The sequence below is a fragment of the Coturnix japonica genome, chromosome 1 (genome assembly GCF_001577835.2).
Source record: "Coturnix japonica isolate 7356 chromosome 1, Coturnix japonica 2.1, whole genome shotgun sequence".
NCBI lineage: Eukaryota > Metazoa > Chordata > Aves > Galliformes > Phasianidae > Coturnix > Coturnix japonica.
The window spans coordinates 173,933,872-173,958,946 of record NC_029516.1 but is presented as its reverse complement, the minus strand read 5'-3'; the positions used below and the strand labels follow the sequence as shown (position 1 = coordinate 173,958,946).

General features: G+C 51.5%; 1 protein-coding gene across 2 annotated transcripts in view; it reads right to left on the bottom strand.

The window, feature by feature from the left end:
- Positions 1-25,075, bottom strand: part of DCHS1 (dachsous cadherin-related 1) — a 75,405-nt gene that overhangs the window by 19,204 nt on the left and 31,126 nt on the right. For both annotated transcript variants that reach the window (XM_032442289.1, XM_015852535.2), the window contains exons 3-7: positions 6,748-6,936; positions 6,196-6,427; positions 4,970-5,206; positions 3,581-4,600; positions 3,207-3,394 (exon numbers count right to left, since the gene is read on the bottom strand). In XM_032442289.1, the coding sequence (XP_032298180.1) occupies positions 3,207-3,394; positions 3,581-4,600; positions 4,970-5,206; positions 6,196-6,427; positions 6,748-6,936 (1,866 nt within the window). The remainder of the gene's footprint in view (positions 1-3,206; positions 3,395-3,580; positions 4,601-4,969; positions 5,207-6,195; positions 6,428-6,747; positions 6,937-25,075) is intronic.

The window sequence follows — 25,075 nt, the reverse complement described above, 5'->3', positions numbered from 1 at the left end:
TGGGAAGAAGCATGTGCTAACGCTGCTGCACAAGCTGTTGGCACAACGCTGGTGGTGCTTTGGGGGGGAAGAGGGGGGAAGAGGAGCTGGACTTGTTTATCCAGGCCAAGCAGTGATGTGACTGCACTCTGTAAACACTGGGGAAAGGGGAGGGAAATTCCAAGGAGAGAGAAGAGCTCTCTAAGCAAAAACACAATATTGGCACAAGAACAAATGAGTATAAAGTGGTCAGAAATTAGTTTAGGCTGGAAATTAAGAGATGGTTTCTAACTACTAGATCAAGGAATCTGGAACAGCATTTTGCAGCAGTGATGGAGGCAGAGGACCTTCTAAATATAGCTCGCTGTTTATGAGAAGCACTATCTGCATGGACACCTCTAGGCAGAACTGTGCTTGAGAGGAGCCCCCAAGCTCCCTCTGTACCAGGCTGGGGCAGGGCTTGCTCCCCATGCTGCTCCTAACGGCCTTCAACTGCGATACAAAGGGCTCCCATGTTGTGCACAAAGCCCATCCACCAGGAATCAAGCTCCATTTGGGAAAGCAGTGACTCAGCGGGGGAGTTAAACAAGCATCATCCACGCAGGCTCCATTGGAAACGCCATTTCAGATGCTCAAACAGAGGAATAAACAACAGCAGAAGCGGCGCTGCCTCTGCAAAAACCTCAGCTTCAGTAAGATTACCACCAGGCGGGCTCATGCAGGGCTCATGCAGGGCAGATGTCTGCTCTCCAAGGAGGCTGCTGCAACTGCCAGCCTGGTCCAAAGCTCAGAGAACCACCGGGATGGAGGGCATCACTCCGAAGTGGCAGCAGCGTGTATATAGAGAGGATGCAAGGAGCAGGGCACGTATGGAATAATTCTCCTGTGAAAACTTTCCAGCTTCCAGCAGCCTGTGGCAAAGTCACTTCCTGAGCCGCAGATCATATTTTTGTTCAGCAGACTTTGATGGATTTTTTTCTTTCCATGAATTCATCTAATTTTGAACCCATGCAACTTTTGGCAACGATTTCATGTTTTAATTACGCTCCGCATGAAAAAAAAGTACCGTCTTTGTTTATTTTAAACCTGCTGCCCGGTCATTTCCTACCAAGCTGCCTAGTTTTTGTATGGTGAAAAAAGGGCCTTTAACTTCCACACAGCTTTCCCTGCCCCGCTCGGCGCACACCTCTGATAGATATTCCCACAGTTTCTATCATGCCAAAGAACGTCTGAATATTTTCTATCTGCATGGAAACCATTACCTACCGGAGATCACATTAACACTCTTTTCTCAAGCCTTTTCAGCACTGCTGCTACTTCAGTGCAATGGGGGCAGAGCAGAGCGTACGCGCAACTGGAGATAATGAGGTTTTCTTTCAGTCCCTCTTCCTTTTCTGATAAAGCCCAGCGTTTCTGACTGCTGCCGAGACCTGAGCTGACATTTTCAACACGCATTTACAGCGATGCCTCAATTTTCTCCCCAAGCTTCAGCAGCCACTTCAGAGCCCATCACTGCGTAGGGTGAAATTTATTCTGCTTTTTGCCATGTGTGTTATCTCTTTCCACTGTTAGAAACAATGAATGCCATCTTCCATCTTCTTTCCTCATTGAACTGTGAAAGATCCTTCTGCTGCTCTTCACTGGGAGACCTCACCCTTATTACCACAAATAAACCAGAAACGTCAGCAAACAGCCACCTGTCCTGAGGGTATAACAAGATGCTGAATAGGAAGGACACCAGCAGCAGCCCTGGGCACTCCCCAGTGACGTCTCTGCTGTGAAAGCAGACATTGACCCCTTTCTGATCTCCCTCCTTTTCCTGCTGACTGCTCCCCAGAGGGACCTGCTGAAGAAGACACAGGATTTGTTTCTGCCATCCCTGTGTGAACCCTCCCGGACCTGACACACATTGCCCACGTGCCTGAGGAACAAATCTCACAAACCCCCAGTGGAAAAGGCCAATCCAGCTCCCGCTTAAAGCAAAGAATCAGTACAGAAACCTCCCTCTGCTTTGCTTATGAACATGAACATGAAAAGTTCACTGAGCACGTTGTCAATAAATCACCAAGTTTATGCTTATCATTTCGTTTTTCCCTTTTCCTCCAAGCCTTTCTTATACACCTACATCATTCAAGCAACCTCTTCCAGTGCTTCACTCTTCTCTTTCAGTGTTTCCTACCAGGAGAGCTTAAAACCAAAGTGTACAGATAAGAATTTGGTTCAGACTTTCAACACATTTACCCGCCCTCCCATCTCAGCCGTGCTCTATCTCCTTAAGGATGCATACGCTTTTGTGGTACCTCTGCAAGAAGAGAGACCTCCCAGGCTCTAAAACACTCAAATGCTGGGGCTCACTGCAGTGCTGCACACGTATGTTGCAGTTCCCCCCCCCCCCCTCCAGAACACTCAGCAGACTACAGACAGCGAGTGCTAGCACTGCCATCACCAAGGTCTTTCAGTAGGCAGCCTGCCATGCTTTAATGTGCAGTTCAAGTGCATCCTTTCAGCTGCAGATGCTTCCAGTTCCATAGAGAGATGAGAACAGGCGTTTCATCACTCAGGCCCTTGTGCTGCTATGTCCTGGCCACACATCACTGCAGAGGGGCCAAGCAGAGCAGTGCTGGGGGACAAGGCCTGGTCCTCTCCCCTTCCCTTCAGCAGCACAGACATAACTCAGAGCACAACCCTCAGCCCTGGCTGACCTTGGCCACTGCGCTGCTCTTAAAAAGAAAGCTGGGCAGGGACCCAGTGCAGATTCTCAACAACCTAAAGAGCACATTCCTGACCTCCCAGAAACCAAAGTGGCTACTGTGAAGGTCCTGAGACCCAGAATACAAATGTACCCCATGCTGCCCTGTCAGTGTTCCACTCTTGGCGCCACCGGTTCAGGTTTAGGGCTTCCTCTCACTTTCCCTTTCTTTGCAGGCAGGTGTGAACCCAGACCTTCTGCCCACCGTTGGGTCCTGACAGCCCCAGAGCCCTTTGCAGGCCTCACCCACTGTGCACAAGGTCTGTATTTCCCAAGGATATGCTCATATTATCAACATATTATCAACATATTATCAACCACCCCCCGAGATCTGCCAGACTGCCCTGACTGCTGCATGCAAGCAGCCCTTGCCAGCCTTCTCATCTCTCACCGTGGGACTCTGTTCTGCTCACACCCTTCCCCAGCCTGCCCCCAGCCCGCAGCCCAGCCCACCAGGGCCTCATCCTGCTCCACCGACCTGCACGGGCAGCTCCTGGCCACCACTGATATGAAGGAAAACAGGAGCGTTGTCATTCTCATCCAGCACAGTGACATAGATGGTTCCTGTGGCACTGCGGGGCGGTGCTCCCCCATCCTGCACAATCACCAGCAGCTGGTAGCTGGACTGCAGCTCCCGGTCCAGGCTGTGCTTGGTGCTGAGCTCCCCTACAAGGGAGAAATGGGGACAGCTCAGCCCCAAAATCTCTTTAGAGAAGGGCCCACACTCAAGCTTGTTGTGGAGCCCAGCACCACGGGGGGAGGAAAATGAGTCGTCTGTGGTGGCACTGGCTTGGTCTGCATCGCTGCCAACATGCTCTGAGCTTTCACCTCACTCGGCCAGGGGGCTCTCACCTGTCTGTGTGTGGATGAGGAAGCTGGAGTCATGCTGCAGCAGGCGGTAGGTGAGACGGCTGTTCTGCCCAGCATCCCGGTCACTCGCCATCACCCTCCCTACGCTGCTGCCAGGAGCCTGGTTCTCAGGAACAGTGAAGAAGTATCGCTCCTCACTCAGCCGGGGGCTGTTGTCGTTCTCATCAGTGATGCTGATCCGTACGGTGCTGGTCCCTGTTTTCCGGGCCTCCCCCCCGGAGCCACCACCTCCCGCAGACGCCAGCACTGTGAGAACATACAGGTCTCGCGTCTCCCGGTCCAGGGCGCTTTTGACATACAGCCACCCGCTCTCAGACATAATGCCAAAGCTGGCAGCATCTCCATCTGCACGCAAGTGGTAAGTCAGGCTCACAGCTTCTGCATCCCGCGCCAGGGCCCGCACCTGCAGGAAGCGGGTGGAGACGGGCACACCTTCCCGCACCTCCACGCGGTAGGTGAGCGTGTCAAAGATGGGCCCGTTGTCGTGCTCAGCCTGCACGTGCACCAGGAGTGTGAAGGTGGAGCTGAGCTGGGGCACGCCGTTGTCTCGGGCCACAATGGCCAACCTGTAGGCTGCACTGGCTTCATACTGCAGCGCCCCGACAAGGCGCACTGCCCCCGATGAGCGCTCGACGCTGAAGGTGCCATCGCCACCTGACACCAGCTCAAAGTTCACCTGCCCGTTGGCACCACTGTCACGGTCCTCAGCCTGCAGGGTGTACACTGTAGTCCCGGGCTCAGTGGCCTCTGGCAGCAGAATGGAGTCAGAGGGAGATGGGAATGCTGGCGCGTTGTCATTCACATCTGACACAGAGATTTTCACGCGGGTGTTGCTATAGGCCGGGGGGGAACCACTTCGGGCTTGGACATCCAGAACCAGGACTGCCTGAGACTCGTGGTCCAGAGGCAAGCTGGTGCGGAGCTGACCAGAGTCAGAGTCAATGGAAAAGTAGCCGTGAGGATCCCCCGAGGAGATGGAATAAAAGATGTCATCAGTATGACCTGCAGGCAAGGAAATGAAGACAGGAATTATTTGCGAACCTGGCTTTCGGCTCGCTACAGGGAGCAGAAGAGCTGGGCAGCACTGTCTGCAGCAGGCTCTGCTCCGGAGGTGTACAGCAGCACTGTGCACTTGTGTGTGATGCACAGGCACATGGGCACCTCTGTGTGTATGCACATAAACATGTGTGGGAACGTGCACCAGAGCAGAGTGACACGGGGTGCGTGTTCACATGTGTGTGCCTCTGAGTGTGCATGGAGTTCCCAGGAGGATGCTGCTCTCTGAGCACATGTAGTATTGGTGCTTTGAGACAATGCAGGGACAGTGAAAAGAGCTGCATAGGAAAGGGCCAAAAAGGGCCAAACCCTTACCAGGAGGATTCTGGGCACGGACAGCCCCCACGCTGGCGCCCTGCAGCATGTCCTCCGGCACCGTGAAGAAGTACTGAGCTTGCTCAAAGACAGGGGGTGAGACTGTGCCCTCCACCACGCTGATGTTCACTCGGGCATTTGGCTGCGCCTGCAGACCCCCTCCATCTTCTGCAGAGATCACCAGCTGCACGAGGGTGTTGGCTTTACCGCTCAGGGACCACGAGAGAGAGATGACACCTAGGAAAGAGAGCAGTTCAGAGAGCACCGTGCCCACAGCCCTGCCCACCATCCAGCACCAAAGGAACAAAAAGGCTGAAAGGGGCAGCAAACAGTGTGTGTCACAGGGCAACTGGCTGTGGAAGAACCAGAGTAAAGAAGACAAATCTTCCCTGGGGAAGTCTCCTGAAATTCTTCCTTCTCAATCTCAAGCCCAGCCCCAGCTAAGCAGCTGTGAGGGCTGCAGTAAGCAAGCCAGAGAGCAAGTCTTGGGGAAGGGGAAGGATGGTGTAGGATTTCAGAGGTGGGGTACAGGGAAAGAGCCAGGGTACAGCAAGGGCAGGTTGGATCTGTGCTGCGAGGAGGCTCCTGGAAGAAATACAGAGCTGAATGACCTTCCTAAACAGGAGGCTGCCCTGTGTTAAGGTGGCCAATAGGCACGTTTCATCCCAGACACATTCTGTCAATCTGGGGACTAGTATGGGGAGACCTGATGCCTGTAGTGAGCACAGGGTACCACCCTGTCCTTCTGAGAGCCCCTGGCATCACACAACCGTGTACACACTTCTCAAAGTGGTGGCCAAAGAAGGCAAACACTGAGGAGTCAATGAGAAAGGTTAGATTAGGAGAGAGGAAGACTAGGAAGACTAGGAGGAAGAGTAAAGTGAGCAGGGGAAGGGAGGGAATTTGGTAGGGGCAAAAATCTATGGAGGATACAGCTTGATGGGGCAAAGCAGGCGCTGTGCAGGAGGAAAGGTGTAGTGAGTCTGGGATGACAATGAAGAAGAGGAAAGAAGAGAGCAAGCAGAAGAAATAAGGAGTCACAAACTGAGAATGGGATGCCAGAGGATCAAGAAGCCAGAACAAAGATGGGATAGGAGAGCAATAGACATTCTGGTAGCATCATGTACATCTGAAATGGCCAAGCAGTAACTGTCAAACTGGTCTTCACATCTTCCTGCATCACACTGCTTGGTGCTGCCCCTGGCTGGCCATGAGCTCACTCTCACCTGTGTCCTTGTTGAGGGAGAAGAGGGGGGGGGAGTTCCCCAGCACAATGCGATAGGTCACTTTCCCATGTATCCCCTCGTCCTTGTCGTGGGCAGTAACACGCAGCACAGCGGTACCCGGCATGCTCTGTGTGCTGATGCTGGCAGCATACTCCAGTGGGTAGAACACCGGCCGATTGTCATTTATGTCCTCCAGGAAAACCTTCACATACACCATGGAGTTCAAGCCACCCTGTGGAAGGACCATAGAACCATAGAATGGCTTGGATTGGAAGGGATCTCGAGGATAATCAGGTTCCAATCCCCCTGCTGCAGGCAGGGTTGCCAACCGCTAGATCAAGTACTAGACCAGGTTGCCCAAAGCTCCATCCAACCTGGCCTTTAATATCTCCAGGGACGGGGATTCCAGAACCTCTTGGGGCAACCTGTTCCAGCAGCTCACTGCCCTCTCAGTGATTAGAGATGGGGCAAAGAGCAGGGCAAGAGCAACTATATCTTCTGTATGGTGTTAAGACAGCAGCACTGCATACCCACGACCTCTGCAGCACTCACCCCATCGACAGCAGTGATGGTGAAATCATAGGCAGATGTGCCCTCGTCGCGGTCCAGAGGCTGCGCAGTGCACAGATGCCCTGTGTGCTTGTCAATGCTGAACTGCGTTGGGACCACACTGCCGATGCCAGAACCAAGAGAGTAGGAAAGGGACCCAAACAAGCCGCTGTCAGCATCAGTAGCTGTCACCTGGATGGGGGAAGGCACTATGTGAGCAAGGGAGAACCAATGAGACCAGCAGCCTGAACAGATGGACCCAGTCCAACACCACCATCACCTCCACCTCCACCACCCACTGCTGCCCTCCATTCCACGGCCCACAACCACTGCACAGCTCTCAAGGCTGGCCACACTGAAGCAGACTGACCATTATTCCTCAGCCCTGCCATCAGCCCTGATGCATCAGAAACAGTGCTGCCAGCAGGAGCAGAGAGGTGATAATACCCCTGTACTCAGCTCTGGTGAGGCTGCACCTTGAGTTCTGCGTCTGGTTTTGAGCCCCTCACTGCAAGAAAGACATTGAGGCCCTAGAACGTGTTCAAAGGATGGCAACAAAGCTGGTGAGGGGTCTGGAGCACAATGGGGCCATATGAGGAGAGGCTGCAGGAGCTGGAAATGCTCAGCCTGGAGGAGGCTCAGCGGAGACCTCATTGCTCTCTGTAACTTCCTGAAGGGAGGTTGCAGTGAGCTGGGGGCCGGCCTCTTCTCTCGTGTCATTAATGATAAAACTAGAGGGAATGGTTTCAAGCTGCGCCAGGGGAGACTCAGGCTGGACATTAGGAAATATTACTTTTCAGAAAGGGTGGCCAGGCACTGGAATGGACTGCCCAGGGAGGAGGTGGAGTCACCAACACTGGGGGTGTTCAAGGAATGACTGGATGTTGTGTTGAGTGACATGATTTAGTAGGAGCTATTGGTAATAGGTGACCAGTTGGACTGGATGATCTTTCTGGTCTTTTCCAACCTTGGTGATTCTGATTCTTGTCCTACAACACAAGGTGACTCCCATTGCAGCACTCCCTGGATGGCCCATGGGTGCCTGGAGCAATGTGCAGGCAGCAGTGGGGCACACTGGGGTCAGCTTGTGCTGGCAGGTCCCCAGAAGAAGACCCGGGGCTGGGGAGCACAGGCTGTCAGACTCACATGAGCTGCTCCACACTCGCTGTCTGCAGCGCGGCCACAGGTGTCTGCACACCAGGGGTGGTTTGTTCCAGGTGCAACCTCCGTTCTCACACCCCTGGGGCAACATCCGTGACCCAGATCCACTGACTTCCCTTAGCAAAGGAAAAGGCTGTATGGGAGGGGGTGCAGAAAAGCACGCATGCCAAAAATGTAGCAGCCAAGCATCCCCACTGCACCCAGCCCGAGCAGCCAGCCAGGGACAACCCATGCTTTTGCAGCTGCTAGATTTGGCCTTCTGCTTGTTCTCTTCTGCAGGCTTGTTGTAAGCTGGGAAGAAAAGCCTCCTTCCCCACGTCCCAGGTTCCATCCCGTCCTCGGAGCTCTGTGCCCAGCACCCCTGGGCTATGAGGAATTCCAGGGCTGGCACTGCCCTCTGGGAACTGGGCCCACCCAAACCTGAGGCACAGGTTTTACAGCAGTACAGACACAGCAGGGGGATTAAAACAGCTCCTTGCCTGCAAAGTCCCACTCTGCCTTGGGCTCCCTGCAGCTCAGCCTAGCAGAAAACAGCTTCCCCTGACCGCAGCATCACTGTCCATGGCTCGTCCACCAGCTGGGAGCTCTGAGTGGAGAACAAAGCTGGAGCGCGGAGCCAGGAGGGAGGCAGCTGGGCCAGGCCCGGGTGAAGTGGAGTTCAGGCCTCGTCAGCCACAGCTCCTCCCAGCAGCAGCGCTGGGGCCTCGGCTCCCGTGAGCAAGAAGCGCAGGAACGTTGCACACGCGCCAAGGAAAGGGCCCAGCTGGGGGCTGCAAACAGCTCCTTCCTACGGGCAGGGCCCCCAACCTGAGCCGCTACCAGATCCTCCGAGATGGAGAAACAACCGGATAGCACAGCGGCTGCTGGGCCAGGGAAGGCAAAGTGAAGCAGGAGGAGACACATCCCCTCCATCAGACCTCACCTTCTTACCCCTGGAGCAGAGGCAGCAGCTGGGGGAGCCCCTCACCAGCTCTCCAGCCCAGCACCCACAGCCCCTGGGAGGGGGGTCAGCACCTGCAGCACCCCCATCAGCCCTCCTGCATGGAGACCTGGGCTCCCCTTTGGGGGAGAGGGGAAAAGCTGAGAGCACACCAACCATGAGCACTGTGCTCCAACCATGAGCTCTGTGCTCCAGCCATGAGCACTGTGCTCCAGCCATGAGCACCATGCTCCAACCATGAGCGCTGTGCTCCAACCATGAGCTCTGTGCTCCAACCATGAGCTCTGTGCTCCAACCATGAGCGCTGTGCTCCAACCATGAGCTCTGTGCTCCAGCCATGAGCACTGTGCTCCAGCCATGAGCGCTGTGCTCCAACCATGAACGCCGTGCTCCAACCATAAGCGCCGCGCTCCAACCATGAGCGCCGTGCTCCAACCATGAGCGCTGTGCTCCAACCATGAGCTCTGTGCTCCAACCACGAGCACTGTACTCCAACCACGAGCTCCGTGCTCCAACCATGAGCTCTGTGCTCCAACCATGAGCGCCGTGCTCCAACCATGAGCTCTGTGCTCCAACCATGAGCTCTGTGCTCCAGCCATGAGCGCTGTGCTCCACACAGAGGGATGGATTTGCTCCTCAGCCCTATGGCGCTGCTGGGAGTCGCAGCAGGGATCAGGATTCCTCCTTTCTGCAGAGCACTCACAGCCTCGGGTGCTGTGACAGCAGTCTGTCCAGAACACACTCTGGGGGACTGACCCCACCGCCTCCCTCTCTGTTCAGCCTCTTCCCTCTCTCCTGTCCCAGCTCCCTCTAATGCAGCACCAGCAGCACTGGGTTAGAGATGCTTGGAGTTCCTGGTCCAAGGAAGCTGAATGTGTTCAAGGCCAGGCTTGATGGGTTCCTGGGCAGTCTGATCTAGTGGTTGACAACTCTATCAAAGGTAGGGGGTTGGAACTAGATGATCTTTGAGGTCCCTTCCAACCCGAGCCATTATATCATGATTCCACCATGAAGATCTGGCACAGGGAGTTCAGGGCAGGGCTTGGCTGTCTGCAGAGGTTAACGGGGCAGGCTGGGCAGAAGCCACTGAGTGCATAACATCACTGTGTGCAGCAGAGCATGAGTATCTGGTTTGGAGAGCCACGGGTGAAGTGCAGCATGAGTCTGAATGGGATGACTATAAACCTGTGTCATTCACATCAGAATCCATCTAGAGACTCAAGCATCAAGCTGAGGCTGTCAGGGAGCAAGAGGAAGGTGTTAAGTGAGGGATCTAACGATAAGGACAGTTAGCAGCAGCTCATCTGAGAGCATAAATCTGACCTCTCACATTGCTGAAACATTTATTTGAGTTACCTGTACTCTGGCTCCATGCTGAATATCACACCAGGAGAACTGCCCTGTATCACTGCACTCCAGCTGTGTGCCACGACAGTGTTTACCTGGTGGCACTCAAAGCCACTGCAGATGGAAACACAACTGAAATGGTTAAGCTGCTATGATGGCCGGGATGGGCACCGTGTGGCAAATTAGTAACATCTTTCCTTCAAAATGAACCTCTTATCACTCCCAAGATACTCTAAAACGCGTGTCAGCTGCTTTAAAGCACCGTACAGTGAGAAGCTCTACAGCACACTACATTGTCTGGCCAGGGATGCTGGTATTTCCAGAACAGCCCAACCTTCCCTGTACTCTCACAGTCTCTGTACTAAGACAGTTCCGCAGAGGAAGTGATTTGAACTCCAGCTTTCTGCCACAGGAGCTGGCTGGGGTTTTGGGAACAGGGGAGAAGCAGAGGAGCTCGCACTATTACACAGCATAATACTATTTCCCTGGCTGCTCTCTGGTACTCGGAGCCATCTCCCTGCAGGAGTGCCTCATAGCAGCCTGGCATCAGAGGCCAGCACCTACCTGGCTGTAGAGCCAAGGCAAGCTCACAGACATTCTCCATTCATGTGTGCTTGGCAGTCCGCCTCACCACCCTGCTGCACTGCCTCAGGAAGCAGCGACTGCCTGTGAACAGAGCTCTAGCACAAGCCCTGTCTGCAGGCAGCGTCCCCCAGAGCTGCACGCTGTGATAGCCATGGCCAGGTCCCGTAACAGGCAGTAACACTTCTCCTACGTCCTGCAGCGTACCTCAGCCCTATCCACCTCTTGTGTCCCATGCAGCTCCACCATGTCCTAGGCCCCCATACAGATGGCTGCATGAATTCTCTGACTGCTACCTGTCTGTCTGGATCCCTACTTGTGTGACCCCTGGTAGGGAACTGCTTCAGCAGGTGGTTGGACTCAATCACATTTTGGGGTCCCTTCCAGCCCCTGTGACCCTGTGGCCCCAACCTACTGAGCTGTGCTGACAGCACCTTGGTTCAGGGCCAGCCAGAGCTTGTTGCTTTCCAGCAGGTAACAGAAACGCACTTTGCCCTGGAATTCCTTGATTCTGGGCACTGTGATGCTGAACTGTGTAAGTTAAAAATCCAGCTACTCTCATTCACAGTGAAAAATCCACCACAGGACTTAAAGCACAAGGACATTGATGACAACCCAGTAAGTCCCTGGAGTTGAAGCTGAGACGGTGTGCCAAGGAGGCACCTGTACCATGAAATAGTCGTGTTCAGGATGCTAGAGGGAGCAAGGAAGCAGAGTACCAGGATACAGACAAAGCAAGACATCAGCTTCTACAGGAACCTGGTAGGTGTAAGGGATCCCGTGAGCAGCAGCTCTAAAGGCTGGAAGAACTCAAGAAAGCAGGACGGCATCCTCCAAGCACAAGAGCAGTCCAGCCAGTACTTGTGAAAAACAGGGAGACGTACCAGGACACTGCCTTGGCGAAGCAGAGACCTTGGGCAAGGCTGCAAAAAGGCAGTGTATGGGAGGTGGGCACAGAGGCAAGATACAAAGAAAGAATTTATAAACATTGCCCAGGAATGCAGTGTTGGTGTCAGGAAAGTCAAAGTTCAAGTGGGGCTGAGACTTGTGAAGAAAACTGAGGATGAGAGGAGCTTCCACCACTGCACTGGTAGTAAGAGGCTGAATAACAGCTTACTGCTGAATAGGGGGTGATTTAGTCACAGCAGACACAGGTGAGACTGATGCTCAGTGCTTCCTTTACTTCAACCCTGACCTAAAAAAAAGCCTCCCAGGCCCTCCATGCTTAATGAAACAGTTTGGAGAACTACTAGAAAGAGACTAGAACAAGTCAGTATTATTTCAGTGAACCAACATGAACCCATTGAAACCCACCCAACAGTCTACATCCAAGGGTGATCACACAAACGGACTTTCAGAACTTCTCTTTCAAATTTGGCAGAGACGAGGGGAGAAGGCAAACCAGCTTCAAAAAAAAGACCGAGAGGATGCGTGAGGGAGCTGCCTTGTTGACTGTCCCACTTTGGTCTGTGGAGAAACCACGGAGCAAATCCTCCTGGAGTACATGTTTGTCCACATACGAGACTGAGAGGGCAACAGCCAGAACAGACTGTGATAAAATCATGCCCGAGCAGACTGCTTGCTGTGATCCAGGGCCCAGATCTGCGTGCTTTGTAGGGACTGATGTCAGTCTGTGGGTACCCTGGGGTTTGAGTGTAATGTGTATGAGTTGGGCTCAAGGATCCTGAAGCCCTGAGAGATCCCTCCCAGCTTCCACAATCTGGGACTCTGGCAGCAGCTGCCCTGCAAGGAGGGAGCTGCAGAGGGACCAGGGCTTGCTCAGCCTTCAGGAGAGCTTTGACCCAGCAGCAACCCATCAGCTCCCATGGGGAGGTTATGCACAGACAGAGCCTGGCTCTGCACAGTGCTTCACAGCAGTGCTTGGCATCCAGTATAGCCCTGGATTTGCTGCAGACAGTCCCGTCAGTTCCAGTTGTAGCTTCTCTCCCTTATCTTTTCTTAGTCATACATAGACCAGTTCACAGCTCTTCCTCTGAACCTGTATAATCCTTCCCTGTGGGCAAATACAAGATATTTGGGAGGGGTCCAGCAACACAGTCCATAAATCCCTGTCAAACTTATGGGTAAGGGGCTGCAGGACTAGCTGGGTTTCCCTCAAATACCTGCAACCCCACAATAAGCTAAGAGCCTTGTGACCAGCCGCAGACACGTACCATCCCACTACACCCAACATGTTTGCCCCACTATGGGGGCCTGCAGTTGCCTTCACTTCCATAATCCACAGTAGGACTCACAGCGTGCTGAGATGCTGTGGGGAACAGCAACAGACACAGATTCCCAGCAGGTTTTCCCAACAGAATCTACATCACCCAGACACACAGAAATGTCCACTGCCAGCAGCAGAGCTTTAGCACAGCCAACACTCAGCGGTGTCACACAGCAGAACGCGCCCATTCCCATGCTCATTGCCCATTCCCTTCATCTCACTTGCAGGCTGCCTCCCTTTTGCCATGCTGCGATCACCCTGGGACCATCTCTAACACCTCCCAAAGTTCTTTTATGCAGAATTCGGCTGTGGAGAGTGTTTATGCCAAGAATTGGCTTCATGAGAAGACATGAAGGAGATTCCACTAGTTAAATTGTAAAGAATGAAAAACGTGATTAAAAGCACAAAGACGGTTTTACTAGGGACGATCAACGGGTAGCAGCTAGAGAAAGAAATCAGTATGTGAAAAGACAGGGTATGTAAGCTAAAGTAATGAAATATGTATCTAGAAGCAAGGACGGCCTAGAGGGAAAAGTCAAAGTTGGCGTAGCGAAGGTGTAGACAGAGCTGCAAAGAAAAAGTTATCCATAGGACTAACCACCAAAGGTCAGGAGTGATAGTAATGTCTAATTCACCAATCCTGAGCTTAACTTTTGCATATGCATGGAAACTTATACTATTTGTATAAATGAGAGTGCTGTAACACCTAATAAACGATGGCTTGTTACCATGATAGATGAGACTTGTCGCCCCGCGGTTACTGTCCAACAAATTGGTGACCCCGACGTGATAGGAAAAAAGGGTGCACGGGTGAAGAACTGCGTTGGGTTAGGTCCGGGATTTCACAAGCCGAAAGACGGACGACGAAAGAGCTAATTGGAGCTCCGCGTCTCGAAAGTGACCACACAGGTGGCTCGACGCGACACGTGCTGCCGAAGCTGGAGGGCTGCAACGGTACCGACGTGAGTAAAAAATGGACAAGGCAAGCAGGCATATAATTTATTTTCCGCTTTTCTTCGGCGGAGACGTTTAAGGCGGATAGACGTTGGAAAAGAAACTCCCTAAGTATTAGTGTACTGGGTATGCTAAAAGGGTTATTTCATGAATCTGTGCATTTGTTGGTATGTCGTGCTGAATGGTGTAAATTTGGAGAAGATGCATTTTTCAGGGAATGATAGATGGGAGAGAAAATGGCTAAATAATGCTGAAGTAGGTTGGCGTGTTGTTACTTACATGATTTGTTGCAATATCAGGCAGAATAAAGGAACGGCCAGGAACAACTACGTGGCTGCGGGGGAATAAGTAATTATACTTAATGGTCAGATGCCGGGGGCCCCCTGCTGTGTCACCGTAAGTTTCGCCGGCCGCACGAGCCTGGTTGCCAGCGTGCGGAGACGAGTTGCCCCGTCTCGTCTCCCTGCACGTCTGTATCAGACGAGCCGCCTGCATCAACCATGCGCTACCGCCGGCCCCTGCGACCCCCTTTGCAATGAGCGCTCCCTGGGGCACCAGATGACCTGGCGGAAGGCCGTCGCGCGGGAGCGGGGGGGCTTGGGACTTGCGTGGCGCGGAGCTTTGTTTAGAGGGCGGAGACGGTGAGGCGTTGGAAAGCAGGATGTGTCACAATGGTTGCTGTCAGGTATGGAGGTATTCGCTAATGCTGCAGCGGGACACGGCTGCTAATTCAGTGCTTGTAGATTGGAAGTTTGTTGTGACAATTGCGCGTTCTACGATCAGTCGAGTTTGGAGTAAAAAGTGAGCAGCGAGACGATACTGGATTACTATCTGGCAGTCTCAGGTTTTGTTGCGCATCTGATTTCAGGCTTAGTAGCTAGGTTGATTTTTTCGCAGCAACCGAACAATGCTATGTTAATGCTTTAATTGGGAGAGATGTGTGCAACAGAGAGTTGCGACTAGTTAGGCCGAAGCCCGGAATCCTTGGATATAATGTTTCACCGTTGTAAGCAACTTTTTTAGGGGTGGGTCCTTTCACCGGCGGGGGCCCAGGCTTTGATTAGGACCAGTTAAATGTAGAAGAGTCAATGTATCTGGCCAGGCGGCTGTGGATAAAGATCAAGGCCCAGGTGGTTGTTGTGTTCTTATATGGGAATCGGCAGGGAAGAAATGAGGATTTTGGAGCGTTCTAGGATAAGTTAGCTGGAAGCGCATAGAGAAGGCTGGATACCACGAGTACATGAGGGAAATAATGGCTAAACATTGTGCACTTCAGGAATGTAATGTTTACAGCTCGTGGATATCTAAGGACTTTGAGAGTAAACTGGACCAATAGAGGGAAGGCGTTTAGACAGGACTAGCGAAGGCGTGCCACGGGGCTCAGGCTTTCATAGTTGAGGCTATTTTAAAGAGGCTAGGGGCAGGATTAAGGCAAGGCTGAAGGCTGCTCAGAATCAAGGGTAGCAGCCCTTGCACCCCTCCAAGCTGCAGTTGCTACAAGCCCACGCTCGCAGAACAGAAAAACTGGCCACATCTGTCACGAGTGCCAAGCCACTGGGATTTGGTGCAGCAAGTTGTCAATCCAACAACCCCACAACGCTGCTTGTAATGCATAGGAAAGTCGGGACAACGTGAGAAAGCAGCGCAGCGATAGAACAGCGCCACGCTCCGATACAAGCTTGCCGGTTCCCAGCCAGCGACGCCTGCCGCCGCACACGTCGCTCGCCGCTGTTTTGTCGGTCTCTACAGCACCCCCGCCCTCTGCTTTCGGATCCTCTCTCCTATGCAATACACCGTGTTTATGACTGTAATATAGCTACATTAATTTGACTATAGTCTTTGCCTCAGACTCGGACACTAAATCCATGTGGCACAGCACCTCTTCAACTAGTGTTCAGACAAATGTCACTTCACGTTCCTGAATTGGCCGTCTAAAATATGCACAATGTAACATATAGATATCATTTCTTCTACATATTTGCCAAGACCATACAGGTGAATGCAGGTTTGCATACACCCGTAAACACTGAGGTTATCTGCTTATGCCGCTATGGGAATCCACATACTACAAAAAACAGATAATTGGGCCTGCATATACCTTCTAAGGCCATCTCATAACTTTCCTCCAGAAGGGATCTGTGTAGAATACTACAGCCATATGGTCCATTCTCCACTGAACAAGGCTATCACTGATCACATTTATTCAAAACACTGAAAATCCATTCTTATTATTAAACCAAAAAAGGGGAGATAGGGAAGACACACTACAGAGAAATTTATATTTAGCAAGGGTTTTGCTGTGCTTTGTGATGAAGCTTTTGAATCATGATTCATGAGAGATACAGCTTATGTGGATCGTGCATTTTGAGGCTTTCCCCGGGACAGGAACAGCCCTATGGGTTAATGTTTGGAATATGGCACAGGACTATTGTGGGACCTGTCCCTAACACTGACAACTTGGAGTCGGAAGTATGTGCATATTTCCACAGGGACTGGCCCTGTGTGGGTTCCAGATGAATTTCACTCAGGTTTTTTTTGTTCTCATCTGAAGGCAAGAAAATAGCATCCAGCCTTACTATATAGTAATTTGTAAATTGAGTGTGTTTCTTTACTTAGTAGGTAGTTACTTTTGTACACTTGCTGTGTTATAGATAATATTAGTAATGTTTGAGCGTAGTGGTATTTTCCGTTTTAGCCAATGGCAGTCTCAAGATTTGTTTGAGAGTTTGAAGCATTAGCTAGGATGTTTGTGTGCTTCTTCTAATTTTAGTAATAGATCAGATGTTATTATTAAACAGATTGATGTAAGATCAATGCTAGAATCGGTACAGGATAGTTCCTTTTTAATGCTTTTAGTAACTGTGTTTGGTATGATGTTTATTAGCTGACATTAATTAGCTTTTCTTATTTGCCAAAGGACAAAACTCTGAAAGGATTTAGACAAAGAGATGACCCTGTATCACTATAAACGGATACCTAATTTACATCCAATAATTGGGATCTGAAAATTATAACCATGCATCATTTTAGACAAAAGTGCACGCATAATAGAACTAAATTTGATAGTTTTTATTCTGTTTTCCAAAGCAGGTTGTTCCAGTTGGGCGTGGCTATATCAGCACTTGGCCATGTGCGGATATTGGCTGTACAACTGGAAGAATCCTTCAGACCCTGAATGCGAGAGAATCTGTGATGGATGAGTAGAGGAAATGGTGCACCTTGAAGCGAGGGACGCCCCTGGCTGGCACTACCTGTCGCAATCCACCACCACAATGGCTTGCTGTTTCTCAGGGTCATAAGTATTTAATGCCCCTAGTGTACTACATCTAGTACATTGTCGCTCTTAAATTGGTTCTATTTGACATGCTTACTGTCATAAATTGCAACAATCATTAATCAACAATTATTAGCCCAGGATAACTCAGTTTGGTAGAGAATGGTATAATGAACATCTTAAAAGCCATTTAGTGCACAAATTTTAGTGTCATTAAAATCAATATACAGAGATATATGAAAATTGTGAAGACCTTTTCCTGATCAGTTACAGATTAACTACAATGGGACCTCACGGATTTATTTTTAGGTTTGAAGAAAAACTTAGGTTGACAGTACAACCATGTTTGTTCTTTTTAGTAGGTTTCAAACAGTAATGGTTGTTAATGTTGTATTTGACTTTGTCTCTTGTTTTTCCAGCTTTTCAGAGCTTCAATCACGGTCTCTGATTTGGAGTTATAAGAGTTGTGTTATTTAATTTAAGTAGGTGTTGGTTATCTTATAGGCATGAATCTTTGAATTGTCTGTATAACAAGAAGAGTATTTAGGAGCAGCAGCCACTGGACCAGAATAGAAGAGTTTACGAGAGCAGCAGTATGGAGCAGATAAAACTACTTGAAGAACTGATTGAACGAGCAAATGAAACTGAACTGCTTGTTAGATATGATTAATCGGTCGTTGAACTGAGCCTTTTATATTTTAAAGAAAACGGGAAATGGGCGTGGATGAGTTTGTGTGGGCAGAAGAGTGTTTATGCAGAATGGCTTTCATGAGAAAGGAACATGAGAATGATCCACACTAATTAAAATTGTTAAAAGACATGAAACGTGATTAAAGACGCAAAGACGGTTTAGTCCTAAGGGACGATCACGGGCTAGGCAGCTGAGAAAGGAAATATCAGTAATGTGAAAAGACAGAGGGTATGTAGCTAAGATGAAATATGTAATCCTAGAAGCAAGGACGGCCTAAGGGAATAAGCAAGTTGTGTGAGCAAGGTGAGACATGAGCTGCAAAGAATGTATTCATAAGACTAACCACAAAGGTCAGATGAAGTAATGTCTAATTCACCAATCCTGAGCTTAACTTTTGCAATATGCATGAACTTATTACTGATTCTATAAATAAAATGCTGTAACACCTAATAAACGAGGCTTGTTGACCATGATAACATGAGACTTGTCTCCCGCGGTTACTTCCAACATTCGGCCCCAGGTGTTTTCACAGTTCCAGAATTCCCAGCGTCAATTTTTCATACCATTGTTTCCCTTTCCAGGTTCTGTAAGGGTAGAGCCCCCTTTGGCTGAGAGCTCCAAGGTGATGTACAGCCAAATAGAACAAATACTCCTTGGAGGAGGGAGGAGGAAGCAGGAACCCCTTTCCCAAGGGCCATGAGAGATCCAGTGTATCTGGCTCAGAACAGGCTTACACTGATCTAAAGAGGCAGCACTGGCTTCCCAGTGTATAAATGCCACCAGATCCAGCAGGATCAGTCACTGCCAGAGCCAGGCTGCATGGGCCATAGCCACCCCTCTGCCTACAAACAGCACGGATGCTCTTTAAAGGAAGATGAGACAGGACTCGCATGTAACAGGCAGTGCCCTCACTGACAGGCACAGTGCCCCACAGCCCAACATAACGGTGCTGCTAATGGGGCCCGCTGACAGACCTGGGCAAAATGAACAACAAACCAGGTCCAGGTTCAGAGCAAGGTAAGGACAAGTGTAGACAAAGCCAGAAACAGAACTGGGGTTAAGGCTAAAATACACCCCCAAGGGGATTTATCCCAATAGATGAGCTGTCTAAAACATGGGTTTGGGGTCTATTTAAGATGCAGGATTTAGGAACAGGGCTGGAGGTGAATATATTAACATAACCTCAGCCAGGCTTTGGTGCCAGACCTGATCCTAAACAGAGTCCCTGGAACAGCAGGCAGATGATGTGGGCAGGGGGTCCCAGGTGAGGCTTATCAGGGTGATTAAAGCCCGTCAGTGCTCTCAGGGCCCCATCATTCTCCACCATCTGCCTCTTCTAGGAAGGTCTTGGTTTGTGCGATGTCAGTCCCACGTGCTCTATAGCACGTACTACTGAGCCAAGATCTTGCAGCCAGGTTATAGAAGAGCAATGGTCAGAAGGATTCTGCTCCCTTCATTAATTGATTATTCAGCCCTGGTTCATACCTGAACTCTGAAAAGATAGGCTGGCGACTCCAAGGTTATTTGGAAATACATTTCATGCCTGTTTTGGCTTTGTTTTGTTGTTTTGTTGCTTTCGTAGTTTTTTGTTTTGTTTTTTCCTGTTTCCTTCTTACATCAGACAAGGGAAATAATAGAACACAAGGCCGCTCTCAGCAACACGCTGTGCAGCAGCATGGACAGTAAGGAAAAAGCTGGTGGAAGGGAATGAAGGCTTTGCTTCCTGAACAACAGAGCAAGAGGTGGAAGGAGCAGGGGGAACTGAAAGAGGGTGTGCCCCTTTGCTATGGTGGACCAGCCTGTACCAGGAGTAAGCATCACAGTGCTGCCTAAGGAAGCAGCCTAGATCCAGCTGGAGACTGGGCCCTCACACCAACAGTATCCCTAAGGGAAAAGCTGTGTTTCACTGCAGCCTTTAGAGACCAAGTGTTCACTATAGGCAGCTGTTAATCAGTGCTGCAGCCATGCTCCAAAGTAGGATGGGGAAAGGCAACAAAGACGCTCAATGTTGATAGTGGCTGAGTGGGCCCTTACAGAGATCCCCAGTGGGATGTTCTGTGGATCTGACAGCCCCTCCACGTCTGCTGTGTAAATGTGTGTGTGACTGCACAAAGGATGAGCATCTTAACTCCATATGCACATCGAATTGTGAGTATTTATTGAAGTGATTGGCCAGACGCTGTGTAATCAGAACTAGGGATATCACAACAATTTGTGAATGCTGGTATGGAAAAGGCACACAGCAGGAGAAATGTGCTAATTGCAAAGCACCAAGAAAAGAAAGGTGTTAAAATAAAATAGCTGTAGTTTGACAGAACAACCATCTCTGTGCCAGGAAGGAAACCCGGGGAGAGAAGAGATGAAAGGTGAAGGGAAAAAGATGAGGATGGTAAAAGTAAAGAGAACTGCATTGTTTGGTGGCAGCGTATATATGGACCTCTCCTATGAGGAAAGGTTGAGGGAACTGGGCTGGTTTGGGTTGGAGAAGAGAAGAGAAGGAGACCTCATTGCGGGCATCCAGTACTTGAAGGGAGCGAATAAACAGGAGGGGGAACGGCTGTTTGTGAGGGTGGGCAGTGATAGGACAAGGGGGAATGGTGTTAAACTGAGACAGGGGAGGTTTAGGTTGGATCTTAGGAGGAAGTTTTTCACCCAGAGGGTGGTGACGCACTGGAACAGGTTGCCCAAGGAGGCTGTGGATGCCCCATCCCTGCAGGCATTCAAGGCCAGGCTGGATGTGGCTCTGGGCAGCCTGGGCTGCTGGTTGGTGACCCTGCACACAGCAGGGGGTTGGAGCTGGATGAGCACTGTGGGCCTTTGCAACCCAGGCCATGCTGTGATTCCATGAGCATATTGGTGAGATGCACCAGCACCACCATTACGTTAAAATGTCAGGTAAAGAAAAGGAATTGGGAGAAAGAGACAAATATAAAATGTACTATTTCTTTCCTAGAATGAATGCAATTGAAATGGCACGTGCCCCTGGAGACCCAAGAACGTGTTGAGGAACTCAGGGGAAGAACCCGATGCTGTGCTTTCAAGACTTTTCCTTGATAGAGACTGCTATCAAGGGCTCACAAAGTACAACTCGGGGCAATTTCCAATGAAATCACTAACTGACCACCGTAAATACATGACAAGCTTGTGTTTGCATTCAGCTCCCAGATGTACTGGAATCTGGCCAGGGATCTCAAAGACAATACGAAGGACTGCTGCTGAATGATCCAAGGACCTGCTGACACGGAATTACGTGGAGAAGGGCAAGGTAATGAATCCCTGCTTTGCCTCGGACTTCACCTACAAGTGGATGCTGCCTTCCCGGACCTCAGGAAGGCACTTGGCACCGTCCCCGTAAGATCTTCATAGACAAGCTGCTGACGTATGGACTGGATGAGCAGACAGTGAGGAGGGCTGAGAAAAGGCTTAATGGTAGAACATGGAGGGAAGTGATCAGCAATGCAAAAGTCTAATTGGAGGCCAGAAATGAGCACCACAGGGGTCAGTACTGAATCCAGCCCTGTGTCACACCTCCATTTCCGATTTGGATGATGGGCAGCGTACCCTCAGCAAGTCTGCAGGTGACACAAAGCTGGGAGGACTGGCAGATACACCAGTGTCATGCTGACATCCAGAGGGACTGTGACAGGCTGGAGAAACGGGCTGACAGGAACCTCCCAGAACTGAACAAGGACAAAGTCCTGCCCCTGGGGAGGAGCAGCCCCAGGCATCAGGATGTGCTGGGACCACTCAGCTGGAAAGCAGCTCTGCAGAAAGGACCTGGGAGTCCTGGTGGATGCAATGAACACGAACCAGCAACGTGCCCTTGCTGCCAAGATGGGTCTTGCTGCCCCCAGCTGTGTTAGGCCCAGCACTGCCGGTAGGTCAAGGAAGACCGGCATAATGAAGGACCTGTCTAGTCTACAGAAGAGAAGATGCATGGAGAACATCATGAACGTGTATGAACATCCAAAGTGAACATCATGAATGTGTATGAACATCCCAAGTGGCAGTGCAAGGATGCCAGAGCCAGGATCTCTTCTGTGGTGCCCACTCTTAAGATAAGAGGCAATGGGCACAAACTGGAACACAGGAAGCACTTCTTTACTGTGCAGGAGACTGAATACACAACTGGGCAGAAGGAGAACCTTGTGGAACTGCTGTGGCTGAAGTAGCAGAAGTGAATGGCAAAAAGCAGCAAGATGCTGCACAGTTAGGGGAAAAGAAAGCACAGTGCAAATATCAGGGAGCTGTGACTGCTTTGAGGGAAGGAGTGCACAGACCAGGTGTGCATCTCCCGACTGCACAGAGAATTGGGAGGACAAAGATGGGCACTGAAGAATTTAGGCCTCATTTCACCTACCTCCTCCTAAACCTCTGGCAAGATGGGATGGAAGGGAGTGGAGTCAACGGACCACAAAGCTCTTATGATTCCCTCAAAGGAGGAGGACAGAGGTGTCTCATACTGGAGTCTTCAGCAGTATGACTTTGAGCAAAGGCTTCTCCCTCCACCGGATCCATCTGCAGGGCATTACCAAAGCCCCTTGCCCTCCTGGCCTTACTGCTCAACCATGTGTCCCCCCTTCACAGTCCGCAGTGCACAAAAGGGATGGAGTCCTTCTCAGCAGCCATTCTCTGGCCGTCCTCCCCATCTCCAGTAAGCACTGTCAGCAAGCAGGGAGCTCATCTGGAGCCCTGCCCTGGCTGGATCTCTGCTACGCACATGTTACGCTGCGGCTTTGGCAAACATCTGGCTCTGGGCTCCCGCCCCTCAGAGTGACGGCTCTTGGTGGGAGAGAAGGGGAGGCTGGCGCCAGTGTGGTCAACGATCCCACGCACGGCTCCCATTGCTTGAGTGTGTGCCAGGCATCCTGCCCTCCCCAGCCCTGGCACAGATGCTGACCAGCTAAAAGCAGCCAGGGAGCGGCCACGGCTGCTATTTCAGGAGCTGTCTCTGGCTCCAGGGTTGTGTCTCAGCCTCCAGCATGCTCAGGCCTCAGAGGAATGAACGGGGTCAGGGTTCGGCCCCAGTGATTGTCCAGCACGCGTGGCAGAGCCGAGGGTCAGAGCCTGAGGCTGCAGGATGCACCACATCCGGGGGGGCTGCTCTGCACAGCTGCAGGCACTGCAACGCCTGCACCACTGCATCCCGCAGCTACAGGGCACAGCAAGGCTCTGGCTGGCAGCCCCGCAGTCATAGTCCAGGCACGGGAAGGGGCAGGGCTGCAGCAGCAATACAAGAGTAAGTACGGAGAACAGGGCAGATGCTGCACTGAGATGTGGAAAAGCCTTCGGTTTTGAGGAGGAGGGGAAGCAGTGCAATCACAGATACCAGCAGGGAAGTAGAATCCCAATGGAGGGTAAGGCTGGATGAGATCTGCAGGAACCTGAGGGTGAGCGCAACCACCCTGCGAGTCCCAGTGCTGCAGAGAGCAGGGCAACGTGAGGAGCAGAACAAGGATAAGCAGGGCTCACACACAAGCATCCAGGCGTCCTCCCTGTTGGAGCAGCAGAGAGAGAAAATGAGAGCTGTAGCAGAGAGCTAAAGGGCACTGGGAACCTCAGCAGAGCAGAAGAGTTTGGGTGCTGAGCAGGAGAGAAGATAGAACTGCAATAAAAGTCCAAAGGGGATTCAAGCAGGGCAGCAGCAGCGTAGGGTAGGATGGGAGAGGGTCTGGATGCAACCTGCTGGGGCCACCGATGCTAAGGACTTCAAAGTGGGGTGCTGGGCTGAGATTTGACTGCACAGAGCTCAGGCAGGGAGAGCTGGCAGATCATGTCTACACAGCGGGACAGGACACGGTCAGGCAAGATGGATGAGTAAGATTGGAGCTTGGTGTAGCAGAGGGAGAACAGCAGAAAGGGATGGGGAGCACGGGATGCTGGGGTGCCCCAGGGCCTTGCCCGTGAGGGAGAGCACTGCCAGTGAGAACTGTCCTGGGGGGAAAAAAGCGAGGGTCCCTTGGGGGCAGACATCAGCAGCTGGCAGCAATCAAGGGGTGTGGAGAGAAGAGGAGGGAGCAGAGACTAAGGGAAGGGGAGGAGGAGAATGCTGTGGGGCTGGGGCTCTGCGAGGGGAGGAGCAGGGCTGGGCACTTTGGGGGGCAGCGTGCACAGGTGTGGGGCTGAGGATGGCACGGAGGAGGGAGGGTGTGAGCAAGGACTGTAGGAGAAAAGGGAGTTCTAGGGGACCTGGGGCCAAAGCAGAGCTGAAGGAAGAGGGGCAGCTGTGAGGGGGCTGGGGATCAGTGCAGAGGAAGGAGAGATCTGTGGAGGGGGCTGGGGGAGGAGCAGAGCATGGGGGGAGAGGAGCACGAGGGGCTGGGGCCTCTCGGCTGCAGTGGAAAAGCTGCTGCAGCTCCAGGGGAAATGCTACTTGAATTAATCATGGCGCTGGCTGCTGTGCCAAGCCCAGGAGGAGGCTGCTGGCAGCACAAGGAAATAACTTTCACAGGAATTTGGAACAAATGCAGCTCTTCTGGCGGTAACAACAGCACTCACCTCCCCCAAAACCTCCCTATGTACCAGCATCTCCCCCATGTCCCCTGTCCCTCTGCACCCCCAGACTCATCTGCACGATGCATGATGCACTCCCTCCCCTCACACTGATCCCTATCAAGCTCACAGGCAGCTCCTCATTTTGTCTCAGAAAGCCTGTCTTCCTATTTCAGAAGAGGAGGCCTGCTCTGTGTCGCGCAAAAACCTGGAAATAGGCTAATGCTAAAGCTCCTGTCCCAAGAAAATGAAAGCACATAGCAGCATCCTCCTGCTCTCCACTGCAGCAGTCAGTGACCACTAGTCCTCCTGCTGTTCTGGTCCTGGTGCGTGGCTGCTCCCTGTGTTCTCTCACAAATATTCAGTGCCATCACTGATGCACCAGCACTATCCCTCAGGACTCTGTATTAGGGCAGCCTGCTTTAGCCTGCAGCACTTCATGCAGGTCGTGCTACATAGTGCATGGAACCAGAGGCTGTCCAAGCACCGCGCACGCAGCACAGCCAGCCCCACAGAACCACACAATTGTACTCAGGCTTTAAAGCTCATCAGAATTGTCCTAAAATCTGTAAGGAGAGGATCCCCGCTGTGAGTGCTGTCTGTCAGCTTTTGATTGCTGATGTTCTTCTTCCCTAACAATTGAGTGTAAGGCTGCAAGTGAAA